At 41.5% G+C, this 26,671-nt stretch overlaps 1 protein-coding gene across 2 annotated transcripts in view; it reads right to left on the bottom strand.

Moving 5' to 3' along the window:
• Nucleotides 1–13,061, bottom strand: part of LOC134528198 (ran-binding protein 3) — a 54,758-nt gene extending 41,697 nt beyond the window's left edge. The window contains exons 1-5 of one of the 2 annotated variants that reach the window (XM_063361589.1): nt 11,558–13,061; nt 11,329–11,366; nt 6,711–6,846; nt 6,024–6,206; nt 1,453–1,591 (exon numbers count right to left, since the gene is read on the bottom strand). In XM_063361589.1, coding sequence (XP_063217659.1) covers nt 1,453–1,591; nt 6,024–6,206; nt 6,711–6,846; nt 11,329–11,366; nt 11,558–11,612 — 551 coding nt within the window. In that variant the 5' untranslated portion in view covers nt 11,613–13,061. The remainder of the gene's footprint in view (nt 1–1,452; nt 1,592–6,023; nt 6,207–6,710; nt 6,847–11,328; nt 11,367–11,557) is intronic. The other variant, XM_063361590.1, reaches the window with a different exon arrangement.
• Nucleotides 13,062–26,671: the final 13,610 nt, after the last annotated feature.

Below are 26,671 nucleotides of genomic sequence, written 5' to 3'. Positions count from 1 at the left end.
GAATCAATCCCGCTATTTACGTCACGTAACAACCATAAACAACCAGAAAATACCGTGGAGCTAGTAGGCAATGAACATTTTAAATAGCAAAATATACATATTTTATAACATGAAAAGTTGCTTTTATTTCTAAACATGTAATAATTTAAGCCTAGGCGTGTAAAAGTACGAGTAATTATAGCAAGAGACAATCTAAAATGCACGAGGGAAAAACGTAAACTCATGAATGTACAAACATGGCTGCTTGTAAGTTCTGTTACTGTATTTATGTCACAACTTAGCCGAAATACTGGTACGAGACATAAACTTCACAAGATAAAATGAGCGGTGTCTTGGTAACTGTTTTATACGTCTTTTATAATTTGGGAAGTATTGTACAGTTGACGCCATATTTTTTAAACTAACCATTTATTTCTGGGGATCGTAAATAATTAATTATTGGTATCAAGACATCATGATAAACGTAAACTTGAACATGTCACGGCAGCGAGAAAACTGGTGCGTATACCAATAAACTGGTATTAGAACTGGATAAAATTGGTACACGGGAGGTGGAGCTTATATTTTTTTCCGCTAAGCTCGCATCTATTGGTTGGCGGCTGATGGCGTCATGAGTCTGGGCGGAGCATAGAGTGCGCATGCGCCGCCGCGTCGTTACAGCAGCTGACCGAGTACAATGACCTTTCTCCGCGTTTGGCGCGCTATTGACGGTAAATATTCATCAATTTGCGGCCTTTTCTTAAAAAATTTTTTTACTGTGAGCAATGTGTATGTAGCCCGTATTTGTTATAAACCCTGCCGGTTGCAACTGTATTTATAATTTGGAGAGGCAAATAATCTCCTTGAACAGCTAAAAAAGCAAGCAGAAGAAAATTTCAAATTTATTTTTTAGGAAGTAATCAGAAAAACATTTTGGCTTTCATTCTTTATTTATTTTTGTCAAATGTGGTAAATTAATAATTGATTAAATACTAAAGTAAAATTTGTTGTTAGTGTGTTTGTACCTGCATTGTAGTATGTGCTATTAAACAAAAGGAAAAAAATTCTAAATAAGGTAAACTGTACTCCTTTTTATACTTTTCCCTTTATTTACACTTTCCCGCTTTTTACACTTTTTTACTTTGTCCCCATGAAAAGTGCAAATAAGGGGTTTTGCTGTATGTGATAAAAAGAGCTGCACAGGATAGAGAATTTTAGTTTGCTATGGAAATAGTTTGTTAACCACAATATTGGCACACAGACATGTATTTTCACACAGTGAAATTGGGAAAGATATGTTCCAGTCTTTTCCTAAAACACTCCCCCCCCCCCCCCCTTCTCCAATAGGAAAACAACTACTATTTAATGCTGTTAATTTCCATTAGTACAGTCAAGTGCAGAAACAGTTTTAAGTGCTTGCAAGTGACACACGACTCAAAACTAGATCACTACACCATCTACCTGCAAGGTTACCTTTCTTCTCGACACGGCGACTTGGTGCCCAGAGGAACAAACTTTGGTGTAGAGGGGGAGCTGGTAGTCCCGACCACTGGCTCACTTCTGCAAGCCGTCGCTGGCTCACTCTGCTCTGCAGCAGCATCGCTGTTTTTTGCTACACAGAAGGATATTTACTACATAAGCTCTGTATTCCTAAAAGTGATAAAGCTACGTCTTACACACCATGCTGTTTTGATTTGTTTCCTTGTCATTATTACTGTGTTTTCTACGCAGGAGATTTACTACATAAGCTCTGTACCCCTAAAAGTGATAAAGCTACGTCTTGCACACCATGCTGTTTTGATTTGTTTTCTTATCATTACTACTGTTTTTTCTCACATAATCGTTGCACATTTTATACTAAAACCAAGTTTGAAAAGTAGGGGTGCGACGTTTATGTGGGAAAAATTTTTTTTTGTTAGGTAAAGTTATTCATAAAAACAAAACCCGTTCGTGGAAAGTATGTGTATTTAAAAAAAAAGTTGGAGTATACAAGAGCACGCCAAACAATTTATAATAATAATACATGCAACAAAAACCTTTCTTCAATTTTAAATAGAAAAACAAAATCTGTGACCTGAATGCAAGCCACTTGAATCTGTGACGTGAACTAACGCATAACTATTGTCGTATTACACACTTACCACGAAAGAGTGCGGGCTATCAAATGTAGTTAACTCGGCACTTGACAGAGAGCGCGCGTTGCATGAATCGGCGAGATATCAATATTCGACTAAGTGTGCGCGCTCTATATGGGAAGCAACATAACCAAACATGAATGATGCCAACAAGCGCTGGCTACAATTTTATAAGCGGTACACCGCTGCAACACAGATGAACAGATAAAGGTTATAAAGTTTAAAAACGTCTTTAAAAGAAAATTTACACGTCAGACAACTTCGTATTTCCGTTAATTAAATAAGTAAGTTTTAATGTCCGAATAAATATTATAACTATAATTTAAAATACATTGTTTTATATGGAAAAGATACCTACACAAAGCGCTCGGAATCTAATAGCGGAACCAAAAACATCTTGCAACGTTTACGTGAGAGTTTTTTTATCCAAATTTTGACGCCCTAAAATATGTGTGTGACGATTATGCGCGTGCAATGATTATGCGATAAAACAGGGTATTTAAGACCTCAGCCTACACGGGCACACATACGGTGTGCAAAGGTACAGAAGAAACCATGTGATTTGAAAACTGCTCAAAATATCCGAGTGGTGTCTGCTTACGAAAAGCATTTTAGAATGTGCTGAGGGCGGATGAGTAGTTCCGTTTCCGTATGTCATATTTGAACTGTATTTTTATAAGAGGAAATTGGCTAAAACATGTTTTTTCTGAATAATTTTAGGCATGAAACACCTAATGCTTAAAAGCACTCAAGGGAATCGCACTTCACATTGATCATCAATTCTTCACCATATATGTAGTGCTATAATTTCAACTCAAATATAATATTTACCATGTATTAGACTGAACGTCAGTCCACATCCTTGCGCTTAGAGACAATGCCTACTAGATGCGCCAGCCCGCATTGCACTTATTATCATCCCGCCTCACTAACAGTAGGCTGGCACATTAAGTGCTTTTCCTGTACATTTACAGTAAAACTCACTTAAAACGTTCCCGCGTAACACGTTTTCCCGTTTATTAAGTTCAAAAAATTATTCTCTTATTCACTTCCATATATGTTAATATTTCCCATTCATAACGTTTGTCTTTATATATGCTTCCCGCATATAACGTTCAGCGTTTGTGGGAAAAAATAAAATAATATTGTTTATCTTTAAGCTTTTCAACAATTTTTAAGGTTAATTTTAAAAATTTACATATTTCCAAACGTTTCATACCGTATTGGTCCGAATATAAGGCGGCCATTTTTACATAAACGAGAGATGCGAAAATTGGAAGACACCTTATTTTCGCACCCAAGTCGTCAGCACCGCTAACATTAGTTCCAAGCTGAAAGCTACAGTAGAAACATGGTTAAACAAATGTTCACGATTTTTTATATTAACTAAAACATCGTTACCTCACACGGGGAAAACGATAAATCCACCCAATATTGCAGTAATTCACAATTGTTAAAAGTTGAAAATTAAAATATTTGTTCTTGAGTAAAAATGTGAACGTTGAAGCATCTCAAAATGGCAACCTTTTATTACACAATTCATATTTGTACTTGGTGTGCAATCGCGTGTTAACATTTACAGAAATTTAATTGCAGATTTTTAACGGAAATATTTGTACTAAAATATCACAGCCATTTTCAGAACGATTGTTTACGTTTACAAACAGAAAATGTTAAGAAAATTTTGGATGTAATGTTTGGAAATTCACGGCTGCCAACTGTCTTTCCACAATATTTCTTTGTTGTAAAACGAACATTGCCGAACACGCACAAAGACGCCATATTTACAGGAATTTGGTATGTTGCTTCAAAAGCTATTTTAATAATTTCACAGTAATCTACGCTTTATTTATGTAAAAACCTTCCAAACAGCATAAATATCATAGATTATTCTTTAAAATTCATAGGACAGAGACTCTCTGTCAGAGAGTAATATGGACAAATATTAGCGGTTACATCACCGAAGTTATTCATGGCCGTATGCTTCATCATGGCAGCTAGCCACTTGTTTTGTTGCGGCAAGCTGCATTCATTGTTTACTTTGTTACGTTTCACTCACTACTAAATAGTAATACCACAGAATAAATTTATTTATTCTGTGGTAATACGTAGCTTAAGTGAAACGGAAAGTTAAATGTGGTATACATAAATGCAAAAAGGATTTATCAACACAAAACGTATGTCTAATGATGTTCACATTAATTTCTACCAAAAGTATTTTTACATTTGTCTGGCCTCCTGAAACTGCAGGTCACCTTATATTCGGGCCAATACGGTAGTTAATTTGAACAGAACAAGACCGTCGAAAAACCTGCGCCGCACGCCACACGCTGTTGTATCTGTGCGCCATTTCGAGTGACGAATGAGAAACGCGCACAATCGTCGAAACCTGCGCCGCACGCTGTTACTTGTGTGTATTTCGACGAATCATATGCCTGCGTTTGTTTGGACTTAGCTGCTGTTCCACCTGCAGAACATTTTCCCCATTCGTGGCTTAACTGACGAATGAGAAATGCCAACTATCTTCGAAACCTGTGCCGCACGACCAATCACCTGCTTGCATTCTCAGGGACTAGAGGCTGTTCCATCAGTACACCAATTTTCCAATTCAAGTCACGTGACGAAAACAAAGTAAACCATATACCGCCAGCTATTACTTTCTTTGAATTATTTGCGTATATTTTTTAAAACAAAAATGTTAGTTATTGCTTTTTTTGCTAGTGTTTTTATAATACTAATTTTAATGTGCTTATTAAATTAAATACAGTTTTATTAATTCAATTTACTGGTAAAACACATGTCATTCATTAGTTATTCCGTTATTCCAGCATGCCAATGACAGTAAGTGTATTTTTGTGTGAATACAGCACATGTCATTTGTGTAAAATCGATTTTTACATTGAAAATTACTTTTCCCTTTTAAGAAGTTTTAAGCATCCAGTCCCTTGAAAAACTTCGTAACAGGGTTTTACTGTATTATGACAGCACTGTAGCATGTTACGTTTCTTCTAAAATTTTCTGAACAGAAGTATACTAAATATTACCTAATAGCTTTAAAAAGTCACGCAAGTGTTATTGAATTTACCAGCAAAAGAAAGAAAATTTAAAAAACCAACATAGCGTATAAGACCGAGCCTTAAGGCACATAACTAGAGACAAGACTATACAAATGAATTGAGATAAAACCAAAATAACAACGAAAAATGTTTCAATACACCATGTAACACCAAAATGCAAGTTTGTGACATAGCATAACTCCTGCCCTCTGCTAATAATATTTGAACTAATTTGTGTCATTTTTTTGTTCATATAATTAATTTGTAATAATGTTTCTTTTATTATGCACAGGCGTCTAAAGTATTTTGAATGTGTTAAAATAAGAATTAATTAATCATTATCAATTTTGGTTAGGTTTTACATACAATTTGAAATATTTTTAAAAATATTTTATTATTCTATGGCTTTTTTTTGAGCTGTTAACACACATGTCACTTCTAGAACTTGAAAGTTCCAGAAGGTTTGAAAAGAAAGCAAGACAGCAATGGGACACTCTGGTGCCATGAAGTAATTTTTTTTTGTGTTATCTGAAAAATGTGTCACTGGAAAACCCATCACATAACTGTGCAACAATAGCCCAGAAGATTCACTAGGTGCTTTTCAAAGAGCCAAACAGAATTAACCACGACGTGGTGGGACGTGAATTTTCAGACTTGCAGAAAAAAATTTTCAGCAACACACCTTCCATATAAAAATATTTAACACCGAAATGATATCAGCCAAAAAACCGACCACATAATCTTGTCCCTACACAAAACATAGCGCATGTTTAGGTTCCGGCATGAAGGCAGAAGGCAGGTCCCTTAACACCAGGCTCGTGAGCTCCCAGGGTATTCTTCAGTCGGACGTTACCTTTGGCAAATGGATTGCTGAGCTGCGTGGCCTCCAGAGAGGTGGCTATCTTCGCAGCATCCGAGCCGACGGCCAGCTGCGAGGGTCGCAGGACCAGCGGCTTGGCCGGAGTTGGCGGGGAGAATGTGAGCACGCTAGACCTCAGCGGGAAGAGGCTGCTCGACACGCGAGACGGCGCCAACACTGCAACACGTGGAACCACACACGACACACTGCAGTGTTTGAGTTACAATACTGACAGAGATACCGTCAATGGACTCATTCTAAATGATTCTTTTTATTTTTAAGTGTATTCAGAGCAATAAAGGTAGTTTTACTCATACTTTAATAAGGCAACTATTGAAAAAACAATTCATATAAAAATTTAAATAAAAAAAAAAATAGGATTTAAAATAATGTATGAAAATTAAGCCCAATACTATATTAATATGTAATATACTCAAGGTATTTCAGGTACTAGATATATAACAATAGATATCATTTGAAAGGGACTTTTAATAGAGACTATCTAAAAAAAATTTTTAGTAACAAATATTAGCAAATCAGTACCTATATATAAACTTATGTTTTAATAATTTTGAATTCATTGCTAAATGGAAGAGTTGGAGATACAGAAGGAGAAAATAATATACTCAACATGTTACTAATTTTATTTAAAGGTACAAGAGCATATGAAGTTGAGCCAACCTGAAGAGTGCTTAAACACTGGCCTCGAAGGGGGGAAACCATGTGTGCTTGGAGAATACGACGCTTTGCTCTCCCCCCCTCCGCCGACTTCTCGCCCGGTGCTCTGAGTCACATCCTGGACTGCGTCTGGGGCAGCCTACAAAAACAAACCCCCCCGAGTCAATGCAAGCAACACGCTTTAAGACAATATGTAATTGGTGCTGGTCCAGTCCAACCTGTAGACTCAGTGGTTAGAGAGAAGATTTTAAGATTTAATTCTGCTGAGATTAATTTTCATAATGAAAGTTATCAGTGGTATTGATTTTATTTTTATAAATGCTGTTTATTTTATTAAGATGGTGCAATATTTAATACAAAAAAATGTTGAAATGTAACCTAATACTTTTCTTTTTAACAAAATAGCATATTTTTGATAAAGGTAAAAACCACAATACAAGCAAAAATAACTAGCATAAACTTGTTTTTCAAGCACTTTCATATAAAACATTCTAAGGTAAAAATGAGGATCAAAGTCATGCATTACCAATTGGGGAACATAATTCATACTAAAATCTACTTGGCCAAAATATTTTGTTATAAATTAAATACACCTATCCCTTAGCACGTCTTCAGATTGCGCTGATTCATTTAGCGGGATGTGAATTTTACTGCTCCAGTCTTGAATAGCACGTCTGTAAATTTCAGCTAGCACAAAATCTCGGCAGGCAAAAAAAAGTTGAGCACGACACCACAAAGTCTGTTTCAACTTCTGTAAACAACAGATGTGCCGTGGGATACAGGTCTATGGCAAGTTAAATTGCGGCTATGGAGTGTAAAGGACCAAATGTTTTTACGTCCGCGCGTATGATGCCGTGCCGTGCCGTACTGTACCGTTGTCGTTTAGCCACAAACCGAGCTGTTAACTCAGTCTAGACAGTGGCAGGGAATTCACTCAAACAAAAGCAACGTCTGCCCATTCAGCTGCCGGTAACTGTACATGCTTGATCACTCATAATGCATTGTGTTCAAGTATTTGAGACAAAACTAGAAGTATTACGGCGCGCAGATTGTCATGAAGGTCACGCTTATGTTGGTCGCACTTTAGTTTTAAGCAAGTCAACTGTGCGCATAATCGTACGAAATAAGGACTCTTACCAAAAATTTATATACATAAGTCTGATGCTGTTGGTTGTACTAGCGGGAATATATTTGACATTAGATACCAGAGTAGAAATGAACAGATGATTCAAGTTGAAAAGGTTGTTAAATGAATGTTGCAATGAAAAAAATAATCATTGGCCTGACAGGATTGGTGTGAACCAGGTGGTGATACGCAAATTAGAACTTTAATTTTTGAAAAATTAAAATGTAATTATCCGGACAGTATTATCGGTTTCATTGTCAGTAAAGGATGGTTTGGAAAGGTACGGCGACGTGAGTTGAAGGTCACACCCGAGCGGGCAAGTCAGGCAGCCGACTGATGATAAAGTATATAACCATATATCTCCCATTACGCGGTGTGGTATTCGTCATACAAAGTGCGATGAGAGGCATATAAAGATAAATGGTGTGACATAATTATCATTGAGTGTTATTCTACGCATTTATATTACGTAAAGTATATTTTCCTACACAATTTTAGAACACATTAAATAAATTAGCCTTGCTATTTATGGAAACTAATGCTTCAGAATACGCGATTTTGAATAACACTAGCATATTTAGGAACGAATTAGTCGTGCTAAGTGAGGGATAGGTGTACTAAAATATCATTCATTAAATAGTGGATGTTAAAGAAAAACATTTAAGTGATTTGAGTAAAATTGTTCAAAATCTGTTTGAACTCATTAACTGATTGACCTTTTTGATGTTAGTGGGGTTTTATTGCTATTTAACATAAACTCTTGCAAGACACATTCAAGGTTCAATTCCAGGTCAGGTCAGGTCAGTGATTTTTCACTTGGGGAAGTTTCCTTCCAGAGTTCAGGGCTAGATGTGCCGTTCTCATTGGTGGCCCTAGACTTTGCAGGGCTCTTATGTTATAGAGCAGGGCCTTTCTGGAGGGTCTAGGTGTATAGATTAGCCCTAAAAGTAATTTCTTCAAAAGAGATTCTACGCTAACCTGAAACTAGGCCTGTGCGAATACTAGTTTTTTGATGAAAGTGAATATTGAATAGACAGTTCAAAATATTTGTGAAGTCAAATTGAATCCAGAATAAAACAAATAGCAAATTGCATGGCCAAGTCAAATAGAATATTAAAAAGAGCTTTGATTGATTTGCTTAGTTGAATCTTCGCAAAGGTCTAGAATTAAATTTGGAACATGGTTTTAATAATTTATTTTAAAAAATATTGATATTCTTTCCTAACAAATTATACTCAAGGTTAGTTTTAAAAATGCTAACAATTGAATTCTGCTACAATCACATTATAAGAGCCAATAAAAAATTTAGATTTTTATTAAGACATCAAAATGTATTGACCAGCACCTTAAAATACATTCATATCATCACTTAACCAACGCCTAAGTCATTTTTTTTAAAATTAGTTTTTTGTTTCTCCATGGAAACATAAGCTATTACCATCTTCTCACGATGTGTTTCACCAAAAATCTAACAGAATGCGCTGCTATGGTTTTTTTTCTAACCCCGGGTATCATTAAATTCCAGCATAGCGCATAAAGTTATTAGGCTCTCCTGAAAAATTTTATTTTTTTTCTAATTTGCTGTCTTGTTTCTCAAGCGATAATATACAAATTTTATACTTTCCTTTTCCTATTAATGTCCATATTTTTCATAGAAAACTAGATAAACAAGGAAAATAAAAATGAGGTCAGTGAGGGGTCCTGCTATTCACGGGACCCTCGGTGGTAGCCCGGCTTGCAGCCATGGAGCCACCCCTGGCTGTACCTTCACCTCCTTCATGTTGTGGAAGGCAACCGTCAATCACAGCAGACTAACCTAGCCAAGTCTGCCCTAGTGCCGTTATGGCCATTCTCCCGTGAAGATGGCTGGGGAGCCAAGCCAGCCTCCGGGAAAGATCACTCCAACATTAATTAATAATAATCACACCCGATAAAACAACCAAATTTTAATCTATGAACCACTTATGATATAGAAATTTTGGGAAGCTTGTGACAAATAATACAGATGCAGCCCACAGACTCAAATTGTAGGAGTAGAAAATGTGTTAAACTAATAGAGACTGAGGCAGGTATAGCTAAGAGTGTGCTTCAGGGTTCGAGATCAAGATGGTTTGAGCACAAAACATACAAAATAATGCCCAAGCTGGGCGGAGACTCACAAAACCAATGTGCAGCAACATAAACCGGTATAAAGTCACTTTCGTAAACATTAGGGGAACATACCAAACGTATCGATGTGCTAAATGAAACATTATGACAGTGAAAATACCCTAGAATACATTTGGTAAACTAAAATAGAGAAAAGGGAAAAAGTAATCTCAAATGTTAAAATACCTTAAGAAAACTGGGTTACAGTATTTATAATACTTATTCTCGTTCTAAATCCTCAAAAGTCTTTGTAGCACAGAGGTAGAGATGTGGTGCGTGACTAATCACGGATGTGATTAAAATCTCACCACAGGGAAAATTTTTTTAATAGAATTATCACATAATATTATATAATGATGTTAAATCAGCTCAATAAGGTTAAGGTTTGTTTGTAGGAAATATTTACAGACTGATTTCAGTTGATTAAGCCAAAACAAATATACAAACGTATACTCGGTGTTACAATAGGTGTAGTAAAATGTTTCAGGTTCATGTTAAATATGTAGTTGAGCGGTATTTGCGAAAAAAAATGTTAAAAAACCGAAAATACCTTTATTAGACGCTCTTCAACTTCCTCTTTTCATTAAAAGCGGCGGAGGTAAGAAATTCCAAATACTTTAGGAGATATCGAATTTTTAAATTTCATCATTATGTAGTTGAGCGGTATTTGCGAAAAAAAATGTTAAAAGTCCGAAAATACCTTTATTAGATGCTCTTCAACTTCCACTTTTCATTAAATGCGGAAACTTTACAGTATTAACTGTTTAGAGTGTAACAAAACAAACATTTTGTAATACAATTATTTATTCTAATAAAACAAACATGAAATATAAAAAGATCAAAAATTCCTTACAATTACAGTTCAGTCATTATTTAAACAAATTTCATTATCACGACCACCTACATTGAAGGTTCTCAACAAAAAAAACTAAAAAGAAAAACACAGGTAAACAATGAATGTCATGAATATGTAGGTATTGTGTGTGGTACAAACAAGTAGAAATTAATAAATTTTCCTTTCAGGGTTATCAGGAACGTCTCTTAGTATATGGAAAACATATATTACTATTTATCGCGGGTAGACAATGAATAGCGGCGGCAGTGTAAAAGCACAGGTAGTGCAGAGTAACACATAAAAATGTCAATTTTTTTTTACAAAGTAGTAAAAATTACGAACACACCTTCGGAGTAAATTTAGGGACGTGTGTAGTGTATGAAAACCATGTTTTCCGATTTTTTATCCTTCCGTTATAAAAAGCCGTGACGTAAGATATTTGCCAAACAAATTGCTAACAAACATATTTCTTATAAAACCAGTGGTGTAAAAATATACAAATAAAGATTTACCTTTACCTTGCACGGTTCACCCGTCGATTCTGAAGATCCTAAAATCAAAATCAATTATGTTATAAACAGTAGTAAAAATAGTAAACAAACAGTGCAGCTGTTCCACACGTATGTAAGGATAAAGCTAAAAATTTTCATATAGGCTCAGTAGAATTTTAAGAATCTGTTTTATAATTACCTACCAGTCACACCAAACAATACATTGTAAAATAAATCCTTTCTAACTTACCATCAATTGCATCCGCCATGAGAACAAATAACCACGGATAATAACTAATAATCATAGGCAGAAACGAAAGAAGATGAAGTGAAACCACGAAATTACACTTCTGCAAGTACTAATTTCAATGGTAAAATTCAAGCAAAAAATAGGAATAAGTTATTTCGAAGCTAGTAATAATTATTATAAATGACTTTTTCGGCGATGAAATGCAAAGTAAAGAACACAGAGAATTTTAACGCAGTTTTATGATTCACTCGTTTGAATTAGATTATAACGATATATGCTTATAAACAACATGTTTACGATGTTTACATATTGCAATAATGTTGATTTTATGAAAAAAAAAAAAAAGTTTACAAATCAAGTTTTCTTTTTGATCAAAGTGGCTAGAACTCTAACTTAATTAAACACATACATTTTGACGTCTTACTTCCAGTAGCAGTAAAGCCCAGTCCCCACCCCGCCAGTACCAGCCCCCGCGGGCGGAAGACACCTTTTCAGCATAGACGCCCGAGGACGTAACTACATAAAATGTGATAAGTGTTGACGTCGTACAACCTTTCAATGTAAAGCCTGGTCTTCACCCCGCCAGTACCAGTCCTCGCTGGCGGAATGCATCCTCGCATCACATCCACACGAGTGAAGTTAGTGATTCTGTACGTAACTATGTTAGTGCTCTGTGTCAATAGTTAGACACCTGTATGAGTACCAGTGTTTTAAATGCCCGTAAGAATTTATTTAAAGTCATAATATGTATTCACAAAAGAAAGTGCATCATTAAGTATGTGTGTGACCCATTAAGAGTGCCTGGTTTGATAAACACTTTAATATATTGACGTCGTACCGACCATGGCTTTTAAGCCCGTGCTCCGCACCGCCAGTACCGTATCCCGTTTTCGGAGCGCGCCCCTTGCCCAGCCGGATTGAGTCAGGCGAGCGCCTCGGGCGTGACCCCAATAGACAACAAACCAAATTAACAGTCACCGCGGACACTGGCCTTAATTAAAATGCCCGTGACTATGATCAAGTCAGAAAAGGAAAAATCCCTCTAAAACAATTCGCAGTGGGACAATATGTTAGTAAATTTACAGTCGCCAACTTGATGTCACAATTTAAATAATTAAATACATTAAAACCATTTTTAAGCCTTAAGCACCCAATAACCAGGTGCTACATTTTAATTGGGCACCTGGAACATGTTTTAACTGGTAATAGAGTATATTCAATTAATATATGTTTTTTGACGCCGACTCACAAAGAAGAGAAAGTTTCTCTTCCTTTAGAGGCGGCCATGTTCGGCAGTCTCCAACCACTCCGCGCCGGGAACAGACGTGTGACCGTGGGCAGTATACAAGTTTTCTTTCTTTGATTATTTTATTTGACGTCGTCCGGCCGGAGGCCGATTCAAGCCCGACTTGCAACCGCCCGCCAGTAAACCCACCTCTTTCCGGAACAGACCCTTGTCTGAAAGACATTGTACATGTCTCGGACCTGGTGCTTCTATGGAATGTTAGTTCAGCCAGCGCCCATAGATGGCAACTATAATTTATACACATACAGACTAAACAATGGTGTGTCTTGGCCTCTATTAAACTGTGGCACAAATTAGCATTCATGTGTAATATAGTAATGTTGTAAAGTATTTGTTAAATTAGGGAAGTGTGCGGAAATCTTATGGGTAACTGTATTTTGCCACTGTATGCCACTGACCATTGTACCAGGCTGGGGGATATATTACTCCAGCAATGTTGGCCTGGCATGACACGTAATTTTTTCTAGCATTACACAACCTACCAGTGCACACACAGGCCCGTGTGCCAAACTTATCCCTCAAGACACGCGCCCCGCCCGTTGATCCAAGTGATTCTACAAAAGTGTGGGGTGCACCTGATTTACAATGCACTAAGCGAGTTATAGAAACTTCGGTTTCTGGTCTCGCACACACTAACTGCCCCGGACGGCAATATGATGGATCGGCGGCGGCCTGGCATGATCCCTACCCCAGAGAAATCTGAGGAAATACATCAGTAATATTGGATTGGTGTTTTTCTACTGCTCTCCTCTCCCTCTCTCCACTTCCTCCTGAGCGGCTTTCGGGATTACGCTCAGGAATCCTTTGCTGAAGCAGCCTTTCGAATTATGCTCTAGACTCCCTCCCCCCCTTGGAGCAGCCTTTCGGGGATTTTGCTCTAGGCTCCTGTTCCCCCCCCCCCCCTATTACCTATCTTCGCTCATACCCAGCAAGAGGGCAGGCAGACGACATTCCAGGCAGGGCAATCACCAGCCGGACAAGAAGGAATTCTTCGGTAGCGCCTGAACCCGCTACACCTCGGGGGTTTTCAACCCCACCTTAAAACCCTCCATCACCTACTGTCTCTGGCTGGGACACGTCTGTACTGGATAACTAGCTCTACGAAAACCCCCCTCTTAAATTCAATCACAGCCGAAGGCCTAGTGGGCCACACCGGGGCAGAAAGTATCCACGCCCAAAACCATTGGTTAGCGACTGTGCTAGCCTGGCGCCCACCGGAACATACCCACACACCATCACTTCCCACTAGGCCCCGCCCAGGTCTCGAAGCCAAGACCGCGGGTGACAGCATATTCTATACTAAATCTTTACATTTAAAACCTCTTATTAATTCATCGCTGCCCACGTCGACTCGGCGCGTATTTTACAGAACTGGGCCTATCCCGACCGTCTTCATCGTGATACCGCGACGTATCGTATCACAGAACGTACGGTACTGGCCGACTCCAGCGAAAGTGTTTATACTTAAGGACGCCGTGCATATGCCTGCCGGCTGCACACACGTATGTGTTTCGCCGAATTTAGGAGCCCGCTCATAGAGCCCCCCCTGCACCCGTTAACTTTCGGCGCTGGCCGTCTCCATCGAACATCGACCCACGTCCCGCGAGACTGCCGCGGTAACCATTGTCACGTAGTGTTGTGTTTAGTGTTGATGAGAATTTTTGTAGCGGGACTGAACCGCGGAGCGGACTTGTAGAGTGTACCGTGTACCCACATGGACCCCTTGTGAAACTCACAAATTAAATGTATTCTCACCAACTCGTATATCATTTTCCGTAATTCCCCGTCCTCCACATGGCCGAGCGGCCTTCACAGTCAAGCGTAGAACCATTCAGGTTACATTCAAGCCATGTACCTGGCGGGGCACGCGGGGGCAGAGTACCCACGACCCCACACCAACGGCCTAGCAGCCCGCTAGCCTGGCGCCCCTCCGGACAACAAGAGCATCGCGACGCCCGTAGTGCCCATCAGGTACCCCCCAGGCCTTTCACAGAGGTCGGGTGACGGCAAATGGCGCCCTTGCGTTAGGCAACTACAGCCAAACATCACAAAAAACACAGCAAAATCAGACAAAGGGGAAAGAAGACGGCAATTTTGGATGCGCGCAGTGGAATTTGGCGCACAGAGGAGTAGCGACAAAGGGACCACCCGGAAGCGCGTGTCACCGCCCGCGACGACCGTCGCCAACTTTCACTTTCACCAACACCCCTCCCCTTTGGACTTTCAGCGAACATCCTCCCCCGCGCAACCCCCCCCCCCTGCCATCAACCTTCACATCCTCGCGCTCTCCGCTTTGTGTGGCTGTCCGGGCGCTCTCCGCCCCCGCTACACACGGCTATCCGCATCCCCCCTTCGCAGTGGCCAGTCTCGGCTCTCCCTTTTGTCCCTTTTGTGCGGCTGTCTGGGCGCCTCTCGGCCAGCTGCACGAATAAGCGCGCGCGCCAACCCCCCTCTCCCCCCACCCACCGCCGGAAGAACGTTTGTCAACAGAGCCACTTGCGCGCACGGGTTAGATATCCACATCAAAGCCCCGCACAATGCGATGGCGGACAGGATCAAGACCGAAGAGCTTCTGGAACTGTGGCACAACAGCACGGAGATGCAGTCACAGGCGAGAACACCACCAGTGAACAACACCCCCTTGCTGGTCCACCACACACCTGCGACCTTCGCACCACTGACCACCAGCGCTAACGACTGGAGCTCGCACACCGACCACGGGATGCACGCCCCAAGGAAGACCGAGGCCAAATGCGCCTGGCTCGCCCTGGAGGACCTGGCATGAGCCCTGCTACCCAGCAGAGTAAATCTGCCAGAGTTCACCAGAGCCCCGCATGAGGATCCGAGGGATTTCCTGAGGCTGTGCGAAGCGCGCCTAATCGGGTGCCGGATGCACCAGTCCGAATGGACAGAGCGGGTTAGCGATCAGCTAAGAGGGACCGCCTGGAGATGGTGGAGCATGTGGGGCAGATTCGCAATGCCGTGGAGCGAATTCGCGAATGAGTTCAGCCACCGATTCGACACCGGATCGCCCCGTGTCGAGTATTCCGCCCACTTCTATGGGACGGCAGAGGGACGACGAAGCAGTCGAGGCATTCATAGCCACGAAAATACGACTGTTCCGCCGCATCTCACCCGGCACCGACCTGTCCGGGGCCCTGCCCATCATCACGAGCTTGGTGAGAGACAAGCTGCAACCCTTCCTGCGCCGCTACCACGCCGGTGACGTAGCAGGAAGCACGCGAGACAGAGCACAACTTTCAGCGGGCCTGTAAGCGCGGCCCCGCCGCGAACGCCGGAGGGAATGACAGCCCACCGGAAGCCCGGCAGAACACGGCACCACGAGACACGCCTCAATATCAGCCCAGAGGACCACGAGCCTTTGAGGCGCCGCCATCTTGGCGGGCGGAGTGACCGCCGCAGGACGCCACGGCACGGGAACACGTCCCTATGTGTCGCTTGGGGTGCCCGCGTGGCGAACGTCACTGGCACAGTGAGTGCCCGCGGGGATTCCGGGCGGCGCGACCCGCCACACCGCCGCGCCAGGAGGCGCATGTGAGACCACCCCCACCGCAATGCGCCAGCCTGCCGGCCCCAGGTATAGGGCGCTCTCCCCCAGCACTCGCCCACAGCCAGGCGCTCGGAGAGGGACACGCCCTCCCGACCTTGGGACAGCTGGACCACCCGCTGGACAACTTGTTCCGCATCCCCGTGGAGGTCAACGGATGGCCTGCCGCCGCGCTCTTCGACACCGGAGCGAGCGACGTCTTCGTGCGGCCCTCGTTCGTGCCCGCAGGCGCGTTACGACCGGGCGGCGGTGATCTACGCCTGGCCACCACGACGCACACCGGGCGGATGCTGGGACACACCAAGATTGCGGTGAGTACCAGAGAATCGGACAGTTGTGTATCTGCGGTGGTGATGCAGGATTTGCGCGAGGAGGTGGTGCTGGGACTCTCCTGGCTAGTCCAGCAAGACGCAGTCTTAGCGCTGGAACCTCCCCGCCTCATCCTGGTGCGGGCGGAGAGATGTGTAGTGTACACCCTAGGACAGACGCCCCTCCACCAGGACACGGTTCTGGCCCTAGTGAACGTGCGCATCGACGTCCCCCCCCCCCCCGCTCACTAGGCTGGGGTAAACAAGATCCTGCCCCCCACACATGCCAGCACAGCTGCCGATGGGCTTGAGACTCATCCCGACGCACACCCGCCCGGAGGACCGGAAACGGACACCAAACATGACCCCCGCGAGGTCCCCTGATCCACAGCAGCCCCGCCACGAGGGGAAGCCCCTGAGAGCAAGCCCTCCCCGAGGCAAGAGGAGCCTGCGGTGACATACACCACGCCACGCCGGCAGAGAAGGTGCCGATCCCGCCGTGCCCGGCACCGGGTAATGAAGGTCGTGGGGGAGTGCCCCGAGGGGAGTAGTCGGCGAGAGCGCCCCCTACGGCAGCGCCGACCCCTGGCCCACCTGGCCGAGTACGTCCTGGGCAGTCTCGTCATGCCGCCCCACACATCACGCTCCGCGGCGCCGCCTCCCGGCCCAGCTGCCCACGCAGCGACCGAGGCGGCATCAGCCAGCGCCGACACCTCATGCGCCGCGGTGCCACCTCCCGGCCCAGCTGACCACGCAGCGACCGAGGCGGCGTCTGCCTGCGCCGACACTTCATGCGCCGCGCCGCTGCCTCCCGTCCCAGCTGCCCACACAGCGACCGAGGCGGCGTCCGCCTGCGCCGGCACCTCATGCGCCTCGGCGCCGCCTCCCGGCCCAGCTGCCCACGCAGCGACCGAGTCGGCGTCCGCCTGCGCCGACACTCCATGCGCCGCGGCGCCGCCTCCTGGCCCAGCTGCCCACCCAGGGACCGAGGCGGCGTCCGCCTGCGCCAACACTCCATGTGCCGCGGCGCCGCCTCCCGGCCCAGCTACCCACGAAGCGACCGAGGCGGCGTCCGCCTCCTCCGACACTCCATTTGCCTCAGCGCCGCCTCCCGGCCCAGCTACCCACTCAGCGACCCAGGCGGCGTCCGCCTGCGCCAGCACCTCATGCGCCGCGGCGCCGCCTCCCGGCCCAGCTGCCCACGCAGCGACCGAGGCGGCGTCCGCCTGTGCCAGCACCTCATGCGCCGCCGGCGCTAAGGCGCCATGCGCCATGGTATCATGTGACGAAGGGTGCCGGCTGAGCTAGGGGGTCGTCGTACCGCAGGAGCGGGAACACGGTGCGGAGACGTGCTTCCACTGAGGGAGGGATATTTGACATCGTACCGACCATGGCTTTTAAGCCCGTGCTCCGCACCGCCAGTACCGTATCCCGTTTTCGGAGCGCGCCCCTTGCCCAGCCAGATTGAGTCAGGCGAGCGTTTCGGGCGTGACCCCAATAGACATAATGAAAGTTAAAGGTACGGAACCCCGGAGACTCGAACCCATAATTCAATTAAAAGAAAATCAATTAGTACGAAATTACTAATTAGCCGACAAGTAATAAGTGCGCCGTATACACTCCGGGCGAGTACACCACCCACGGAGCAGACAACTAACCTCATTAACAGTCACTGCGGCCACTGGCCTTAATTAAAATGCCCGTGACTATGATCAAGTCAGAATAGGAGAAATCCCTCTAAAACAATTCGCAGTGGGACAATATGTTAGTAAATTTACAGTCGCAAACTTGATGTCACAATTTAAATAATTAAATACATTAAAACCATTGTTAAGCCTTAAGCACCCAATTACCAGGTGCTACATTTTAATTGGGCGCCTGGAACATGTTTTAACTGGTAATAGAGAATATTCAATTAATATAAGTTTTTTGACGCCGACTCACAAAGAAGAGAAAGTTTCTCTTCATTGCGAGGCGGCCATGTTCGGCAGTCTCCAACCACTCCGCGCCGGGAACAGACGTGTGTCCGTGGGCAGTATCCTAGTTTTCTTTCTATGATTATATTATTCTATACTAAACCTTTAAATTTAAAACCTCTTATTAATTCATCGCTGCCCACGTCGACTCGGCGCGTATTTTACGGAACCGGGCCTATCCCGACCGTCTTCATTGTGATACCGCGCTGCGTATCGTATGACAGAACGTACGGTACTGGCCGACTCCAGCGAAAGTGTTTATACTTAAGGACGCCGTGCATATGCCTGCCGGCTGCACACACGTAAGTGTTTCTCCGAACTTAGCAGCACGCTCATCGAGCCCCCCCTGCACCCGTTATCTTTCGGCGCTGGCCGTCTCCAGCGAACATCGACCCACGTCCCGCGAGACTGCTGCGGTAACTTTTTCAGTGTCACGTAGAGTTGTGTTTTTTTCTTGGTAATTGTGTAACCGCTAGACGTCGCCAAGTGTTGGTGAGAATTTTAGTAGCGGGACTGAACCGCGGAGCGGACTTGTAGAGCGTACCGTGTACCCACATGGACCCCCGGTGAAACTCCTAAATTAAATGTATTCTCACCAACTTGTACACAATCATTTTCCATAATCTCCCGTCCTCCACACGGCCGAGCGGCCTTCACAACCAAGGGAGAACCATTCAGGTTAGATTCAAGCCATGTACCTGGCGGGGCACGCGGGGGCAAAGTACCCACGACCCAACATCTACGGCCTAGCAGCCCGCTAGCCTGGCACCCCTCCGGACAGCAAGAGCATCGCGACGCCCGTAGTGCCCGTCAGGTACCCCCGGGCCTTTCACAGAGGTCGGGTGACTGCAATGGGAATAAAACCATGCCCACTAAAATGTTTTATTCATTCAGTAATTCTCTGCCCAACCTACTTAGAAATCAACTACGGTACCTATGTGGAGAAAGGAGCACCTAAGGATAAGGTTAATTAGTAGGGTCCTCACCAAATACTTAATATTTGTTACTTGATTAATTATGAAACATTTTAGAGAAATAAATTTTTAAATAAAATAGGAAATTAAATAGCATTGATTCTATACATATGCATACTAAGAAAAAACTTTTAATTTTCATTACTTAATCTTATATTTATATTTACACGGGGTGATGCCGTCCCCGTTGCCTGATCTGAATTTTACGTGAATTAGAAATGTTTTGATTAATTTTGATCTCAAAGGCGGGGTTCCTGGCCTCGTGGCTGCAGGCAGGGACGCGTCGACAAAGGACTCCCCGGGCTGTTATGGCCTCCCAGGACGCCTTATTAATAAAAACACACACGTACTTTTAGCTGGTTTATTCCGTCGCACACTTTACACGTTACACGCTCACGTAACTGGCCGCTTCATCGTCGACCTAAGCTCCACGCACACCACCCTCTATTAGCGGACTTGTTACGGCCACACGGTAACCCGGTGGCAAGTACGTTTATAGGGGTTGTTCCCGGCGAGTTGCGAGTGGGATGCTCAGGCGAACGGTAAGTCTGTTCCTACCTACGTGAAAGTCTGCGGAATGCAAAGTGAAATGCGTGGGCGACTGGTCATACAAAATTACTTAATACAAAACACTACACTACAGTCACTGTGGTTAGTCCCGGGTTCGGACCAGGTCCGGGTGTCCCACACAGGTGATTATACAATGGCGGCTACTCTGCGTGGTCGCTGGGGCCACGTTATGCTGGGTACGGACGTGGCGGAATCCGGCAGGATATCGCACTCGCGACCGTGGCACGCCCCAGTTAATGACTCGTCTTAACACTTAGGTTCGCGTTTGGGGCAGTGCCGCCCCGCGTGGGCGAAGAACTATTTCCCGAGGTGGGATTTCATTAGCGTGAGGCGCAGGTGCCACGAGGGGTCACCTAATCGATTACGTAGCACACGAAAGGCCCGGTATCGGGCTACACATTATATTAAAGGACCGTGCGAAATCTCGAACGGCCAATTCGGGCCGACCGGGGAGCTGAATTAAACGGTTTGACTATATTTACCTATTGTAGTGACTGGTGAAGTTGGCGCGAAAGTTAAGAGCTCCCCGTGCGTGGGCTGCCGGCCCTGGCGAGTGCTGGATGGCGACTGCCTAACCTCCCTGGCCACCCGGGCCAGGGAGGGGGGAAATTCCGCGGGAAACTGCGGAGCGCGGGAAGATGATTTCGGCCAGTTTTGTGAATGATTCCAGTTTTCAATTTAATGATGATTAAATTAACATTAATTATTAGTTATTTTACAAGTATTAGTTTTTGTTTGTTTTATCAAATGCATGAACAAATTATTTAGTTGCGCAGTTCCACACCCGGCCGGGCGCTTTGCACACGTAGGGGGCCGTGACTGACGTCACGCCGTTCGGGGCACTGCACTATGTTGCACGCACGGGCGCGTTCGAGGCGCGGCACTGATCAGGTGTTGAGGACACATAACGGCTTGTGCTCTCAGAGGGAGCACTGACGGCGGCGTCAGGGGTTATCATACAGTCAAATTGTTTTTGGGAAAGGAGCAGAGAAAAAGGCGGCAAGGGCTACACATTTTGCTAGTATGGTGAATACAATTGCTGTATGTAAATCCACTAGGCAAACGATAAACTTACACGAGAATACACAAATTTCAAATTTTATTATTGGTAAGTTTTATCGTATACAACTTGGAAGATTCTTGCTTCGACTGATTTTCACTACGGTCAGTTTCTGGGCTGTCCACAGATCTTTCAAGTAGTTATATGTCAGTTATCGTTGATTGTTTTGTGTATCTATCTCATAATTTCCTCCGGAATGATTAACCATAAAAAAAGTTATTATTAAAAAACGCAGTTAATGTAGAAAACCATGTAGGAAACTGTTACGTGTGAATGAAACTATTTTGTCATGGGAATATGGTTATGCTTTATGGCAAATCAGTGTATTACCATTGAATATATATAGTGTATAGAAGTCGCGAGCCCAGGTTAAATTTTCTGTCCGGTTTCTCAGAAGAATTGTTGTAGTTCCAAGCTCCGCCGCTGCGATCGCTTTCATCGCTGGGTATCGGCCGTATACGCCCCTGGCGGTATTTGGCAGAACTAGGTTAACCAGCCCAGTCGTGACATCATCCTTCACACCCCCCCCCCCCCCCCCACATCCAACCCTTCGAAAATCCAAGACCAACGATTCAAATTACCCGGCAGGTCTTATAAGCATCTTTAGACGACCTTGAAGAGGAGCTTCCTTTACCGTCGTTTGAGAATGATGAAATCCCAAAAGAAGCTAGCCACGGAAATCACTGAATGATGGGATTCTGTACCCGAGTGAAGTGAAAATTAGCTATTAAAACTTTGTATTGGGCCAATAGTCAGTGTTCCGTTCAAAATATGGTTTTATTTTAAAAGTAAAATACTTATTTTAACTATATTTCGCGTTTGTACAAATTTACTTTTAGATATTGGCAAGGAAAATCAACATACCTTAAACAACCTTCTCTTATTCAACGTTATCTATTAAGTAGTAAAAGGGGTAGATATTATTTTAAAAAATAAAAAAATGGAACCCACTTAATAAGTATTGGCAAGATATATATAAATTCAATAATAAAATACGTATATTAAAATTTTTTGTATTTAACTTTTTTCTGTAATAAAAATTCAGGATGATTTTGTTTTAATTGGTTTACGTATATTGCTATATTTTCTCAATCACATAGAAAAGGGAAAAGAGTACATCAGTGAAAATTCAAAAATTTAGTTTAAGTATTACTAGCCATACCAAAAAATCAATATGCGAGATAAGAAATTTTGTAACTGCTCTACATTTCAAATAAAAATGCATTGGTTTCATGAATACTGAAATGTATGCGTAATAAGGCATATTATGTTATTATACTAAGCATGACTATAACTAAAAAAAATACAGTAATTTAAAACGATGGCAGTCTTAACATACAATAAGTGCGCGAGTCTTAGTTTATATTTTAATTGGCTTCTTCGTCAGATGGAAAAGAGTTAAGATTTCATCAAGGAATAATATATTCTCAAAGTCACTAAACCGGGAGATAGAAAAAAAGGTAGGTACTTAATTTTAAATAAAAGTTAAAATAGGCTTACGCTAAACCAATTAAAAATAAGTCGTAAGAATATTTTTATTTATTAAATATGTTCTATTCTTGACAGTTCTTTGTGTATAATTCTTCAAAAATCTTTGGAATTTAATACATACTTTTCTTAAAATGGTAGAATATCAGCAATACCCGGAAATTACGTGAGCAAAGCCACGGGTTATTAGATATACTTTTACTATAAAATAAAAACAACTATACATTTGTAGTTCACGAATGTGATATTTTGTTTATTGCTTCACAATATTCATTTGCCAGTCTCAAATTTCATCGTACCACTTGTCAGAAATGTCACCAAAAATGATAGATTTTTTTTTTGACGAATTTCAATTACGAGGAAACCTTTCGCAAGATTTTTTTCTTCGCAGTAGTCACTGGGACACCATTAATTTAAATCCACTAAGATAATAAAATTGTATGTATAATGATTTGTTTTTGTATATTTATTTGTATATTTATATTCCCAACCAATTTTTAATGATTTTCATGTGAATAAAAACTTGTAAAGCAATTTAATTAACTGTGTCATAATTCTTCTGATTAGATGGAAATACAAACTTTTCATCCGTAATATACGATGATAAAATATATTTATTATTGCAAAATAATATTCACTGTTCAAATGCAAATTTAAATAGATTATTCATACATGTTTCCTGCTAATTAATGGTTTAACATAATAATTTTTAGTATAAAATCCTTTTTCTCTTGTGTTAAAATGGGTTGCTAAAATGAACAATTATTAATATATCACTTACTAAGTCCGTTCACAGATTTACACAAAACAGCAATGTAGATAATCTTTTTTGGTAGTTTCTAATTTTCTGCCCTCAATAACATGAATTTGGTTGAATTCATACCAAAGTGAATTTTTTGAACAACTTAAATTGATGTCATAAATAAATATTTATTTTATAATAAAAATCCACAAACTGTTTTTAAAATATAATATTTATCACGCCAGATGGAATAATAAACAAAAAATAGCTCTTATATGTTGTCTGTGTTTAAATAATTGTATTATATTTCATGGAAATAATATTTACCTTTCGGTTATTAAAAGAAAATATATTTGTATTCAAAATACTTGCGCATCGTTTTTACGAACATAACTTGTGTATCTAACCTCAAAGCAAGGAATATAAAGAGTGGCAACTCAATGCTATAACAAAAAGTCTTATTTTCTTTGGAGATCCGGGAAATGTGCGTTATTTATAAGCAACTTAACATAGTAAATCGTTAACTTTTCAGATCTATGTTGGCAAAATTGATTTTTTTTAGTGGTCATTCGTTACTGGGAATATTCACCATATAACGTTTAAGATTATTTATTTTGAATTACGAAACAACCAAAACATTATGTAAAAATGCTTCATCTTATGTTAAAAAAATTATAAACTGCATAGCCACAAAGTAAGACATCATACCATTAGTTTCAGTTACTAATAACATTACGTGCACGCGTTTGAACAGTCATCGCAGCCATAGTTGTTTCATAGCTACCAAAATCATTCAACGTTGTCAAGAATTATTCCAAATTATGTTTTGCCATTTTACTCAATGCGCCACTCTGTTAACACAACATTTTATAAATTCTGAACTACGAATGTCAGTATTTTTTTTTACGTTATTACGTTTAAGAAATTTCTGTAGTTTTCTTATAATTAAAACTTAAATTTTGATGTTGGCATCCTTTAACCACACTTTTTTTTTTCGGTGGCCGTACTCCTCCAATTCAGTTGCGCCCGCCCGTATCTAAGCGCTCGGATTTCAACAAAAGGCACCGCCTCTCGATAGAGTGAGACAGATAATTACGCGCATGACCTTGAAAAAAGCGACGCTACAGCGCTCTGGCGTGGAAGCTGGTAACTACGAGCACCCTCTTGTGGAAAGAAGAGCTGTCTAGCGGCGAAGCTAACAACTACCACAGTTTTGGATCCGAAAATTGGAATAATAAATCCTATCCCCTCGCGACTTCTATAAGTTATATATATTCAATGGTATTACCGTCAACATTTCACCTCTTTTTCACGGTTGTTCACGGTAGAATCATAGAGTAAATAAAGTACTAGTACAGAGTGGACACTCAATGCTATTGCAGTTCTAAGTTTTTTTTATTCAGAAATGCGCTAGTTGCTATACAAAAACCCAAACTTGACAAACATTAAAACGAAGTTGCAATGGCTTAAAACCGAGATAAAGTACCTTCTGGAGTAAGACTTAAGTTTCAAATTATAAGTAAATTTTAATTTAAATACAACATTGATCCTAGAAAGTACAATTTGCAGTTAATATGCTTAAAACAATAATTTGAATAGTAGGGAAATTTGCAGCTTCAACTGAATGTTGGCAAGCTTGTGACTTGTTTCGTGCATGCATAAATATTTATAAAAATATTGATTTTATTTTTTTCCCCTTATAAGCAAATCATTTAACTAAATATCGGTAAACGTAACATATTATGATTTAGGAGAGCAATATTTTTAAAAAATAAGTAAATTTCTTACCTTCGGGACAGTGTTTGACTTAACCTCATTTCGGTTAAAAATGTTTTCTTTACGTAGCATAACATTTGTTAAAATGCATAACATGTAACATATTTTCGGATTATAATAAATCGCGTCCTTTTTTTATGTCCAAGAAATAATTTCTGTTCTAGTAGAATCACGTTGATTGAAGTTAAGGTTAGGATTTTCGTAGGTACCTATCGAATTGCATTACAAATCGCAAACAAAATGCATAAAAAAACGTGCAGAAGTATATAATCATTAACACAGGCAATGTGTATTTCTGGCAAATTTAACTGCCTATGATGTACAATTTTTCCACAAAAACTGAAATGAAGCTGTTACCAATGGCATCTAATTCTTTATGGATTAGGTGAAAGTACAAATCTTTATCGTATCTTCACTTCTTGAAGTAAACGTGTGTAGCAATAAATTAAGGGAAAAAAAAAACCTTAATTTCAACATAAAAATTTAAGACACTTAATTTTTTCGCAAACCTCACCTCGGTAATTGTTCCGTATCACGTATCCAAGTTTATCCCTTGATCCTGTTGGCATGATCATGTATGATTTATCCGGTGGCACATGATGCTTGTTGTTTTAATTAATGTTAAATCAGCAAGCATCATTACCACAGGATCAATGTATTCAGGATCATGCCATTTATTAGTATCAAGGGATAGACTTGGATACGCATTACGAAATTTTTACCCACACCTCCCTCTCGACCTAAAAATAAAATTCATACAAAACATTTAGACTAATTAAAGTACATAAGCAGCAAGTTTGAGCAGAATTTGAGACTCAGTAACATTTAGAACAGTACCTACCTAAGTATTTATGTATTGTGTGCTTGTCCTCAATGTGCGACTACACACTACCTAAAAAGAGGAAATTCTGTAGGGGATGAAAACAAAATGCTCATCACTATTTTAATTACACAAAACTTTTATTTTGTTTCGTTTTAATAATTTACACATACCTAGTTTCGTCAAGCGGAAACTTAAAGTAAAGTTAATTATTATCTCTTCTCTTGTTGTAGCAGTAGTTAACACAACACGTAGCTGAATCAGGCATGTTTCATAACAGTGATTTATAAAGCAGTTCATGAAATCATTGATATTATTTAACGAGATTACTATTTCAACATGATTGAAACAAAATTTCCTTAGAAATTTTTTATTAACCTAATATCACTTAATTCAACGCCGACGCCATTAATTATGGTGTTGATGGATAAACAAGTGGTTCAACGTGCCAACGAAAACTCGTTTATTTTCTTTTACGTAAATATATTATTTTCATTTCAACTATATCAATTTATGCCATAAATTT

The sequence above is a fragment of the Bacillus rossius genome, chromosome 1 (assembly GCF_032445375.1).
Source record: "Bacillus rossius redtenbacheri isolate Brsri chromosome 1, Brsri_v3, whole genome shotgun sequence".
Classification (NCBI taxonomy): Eukaryota; Metazoa; Arthropoda; class Insecta; order Phasmatodea; family Bacillidae; genus Bacillus; species Bacillus rossius.
The sequence above is the reverse complement of the archived record's forward strand: the minus strand, read 5'-3'. Positions and strand labels throughout refer to the sequence as shown.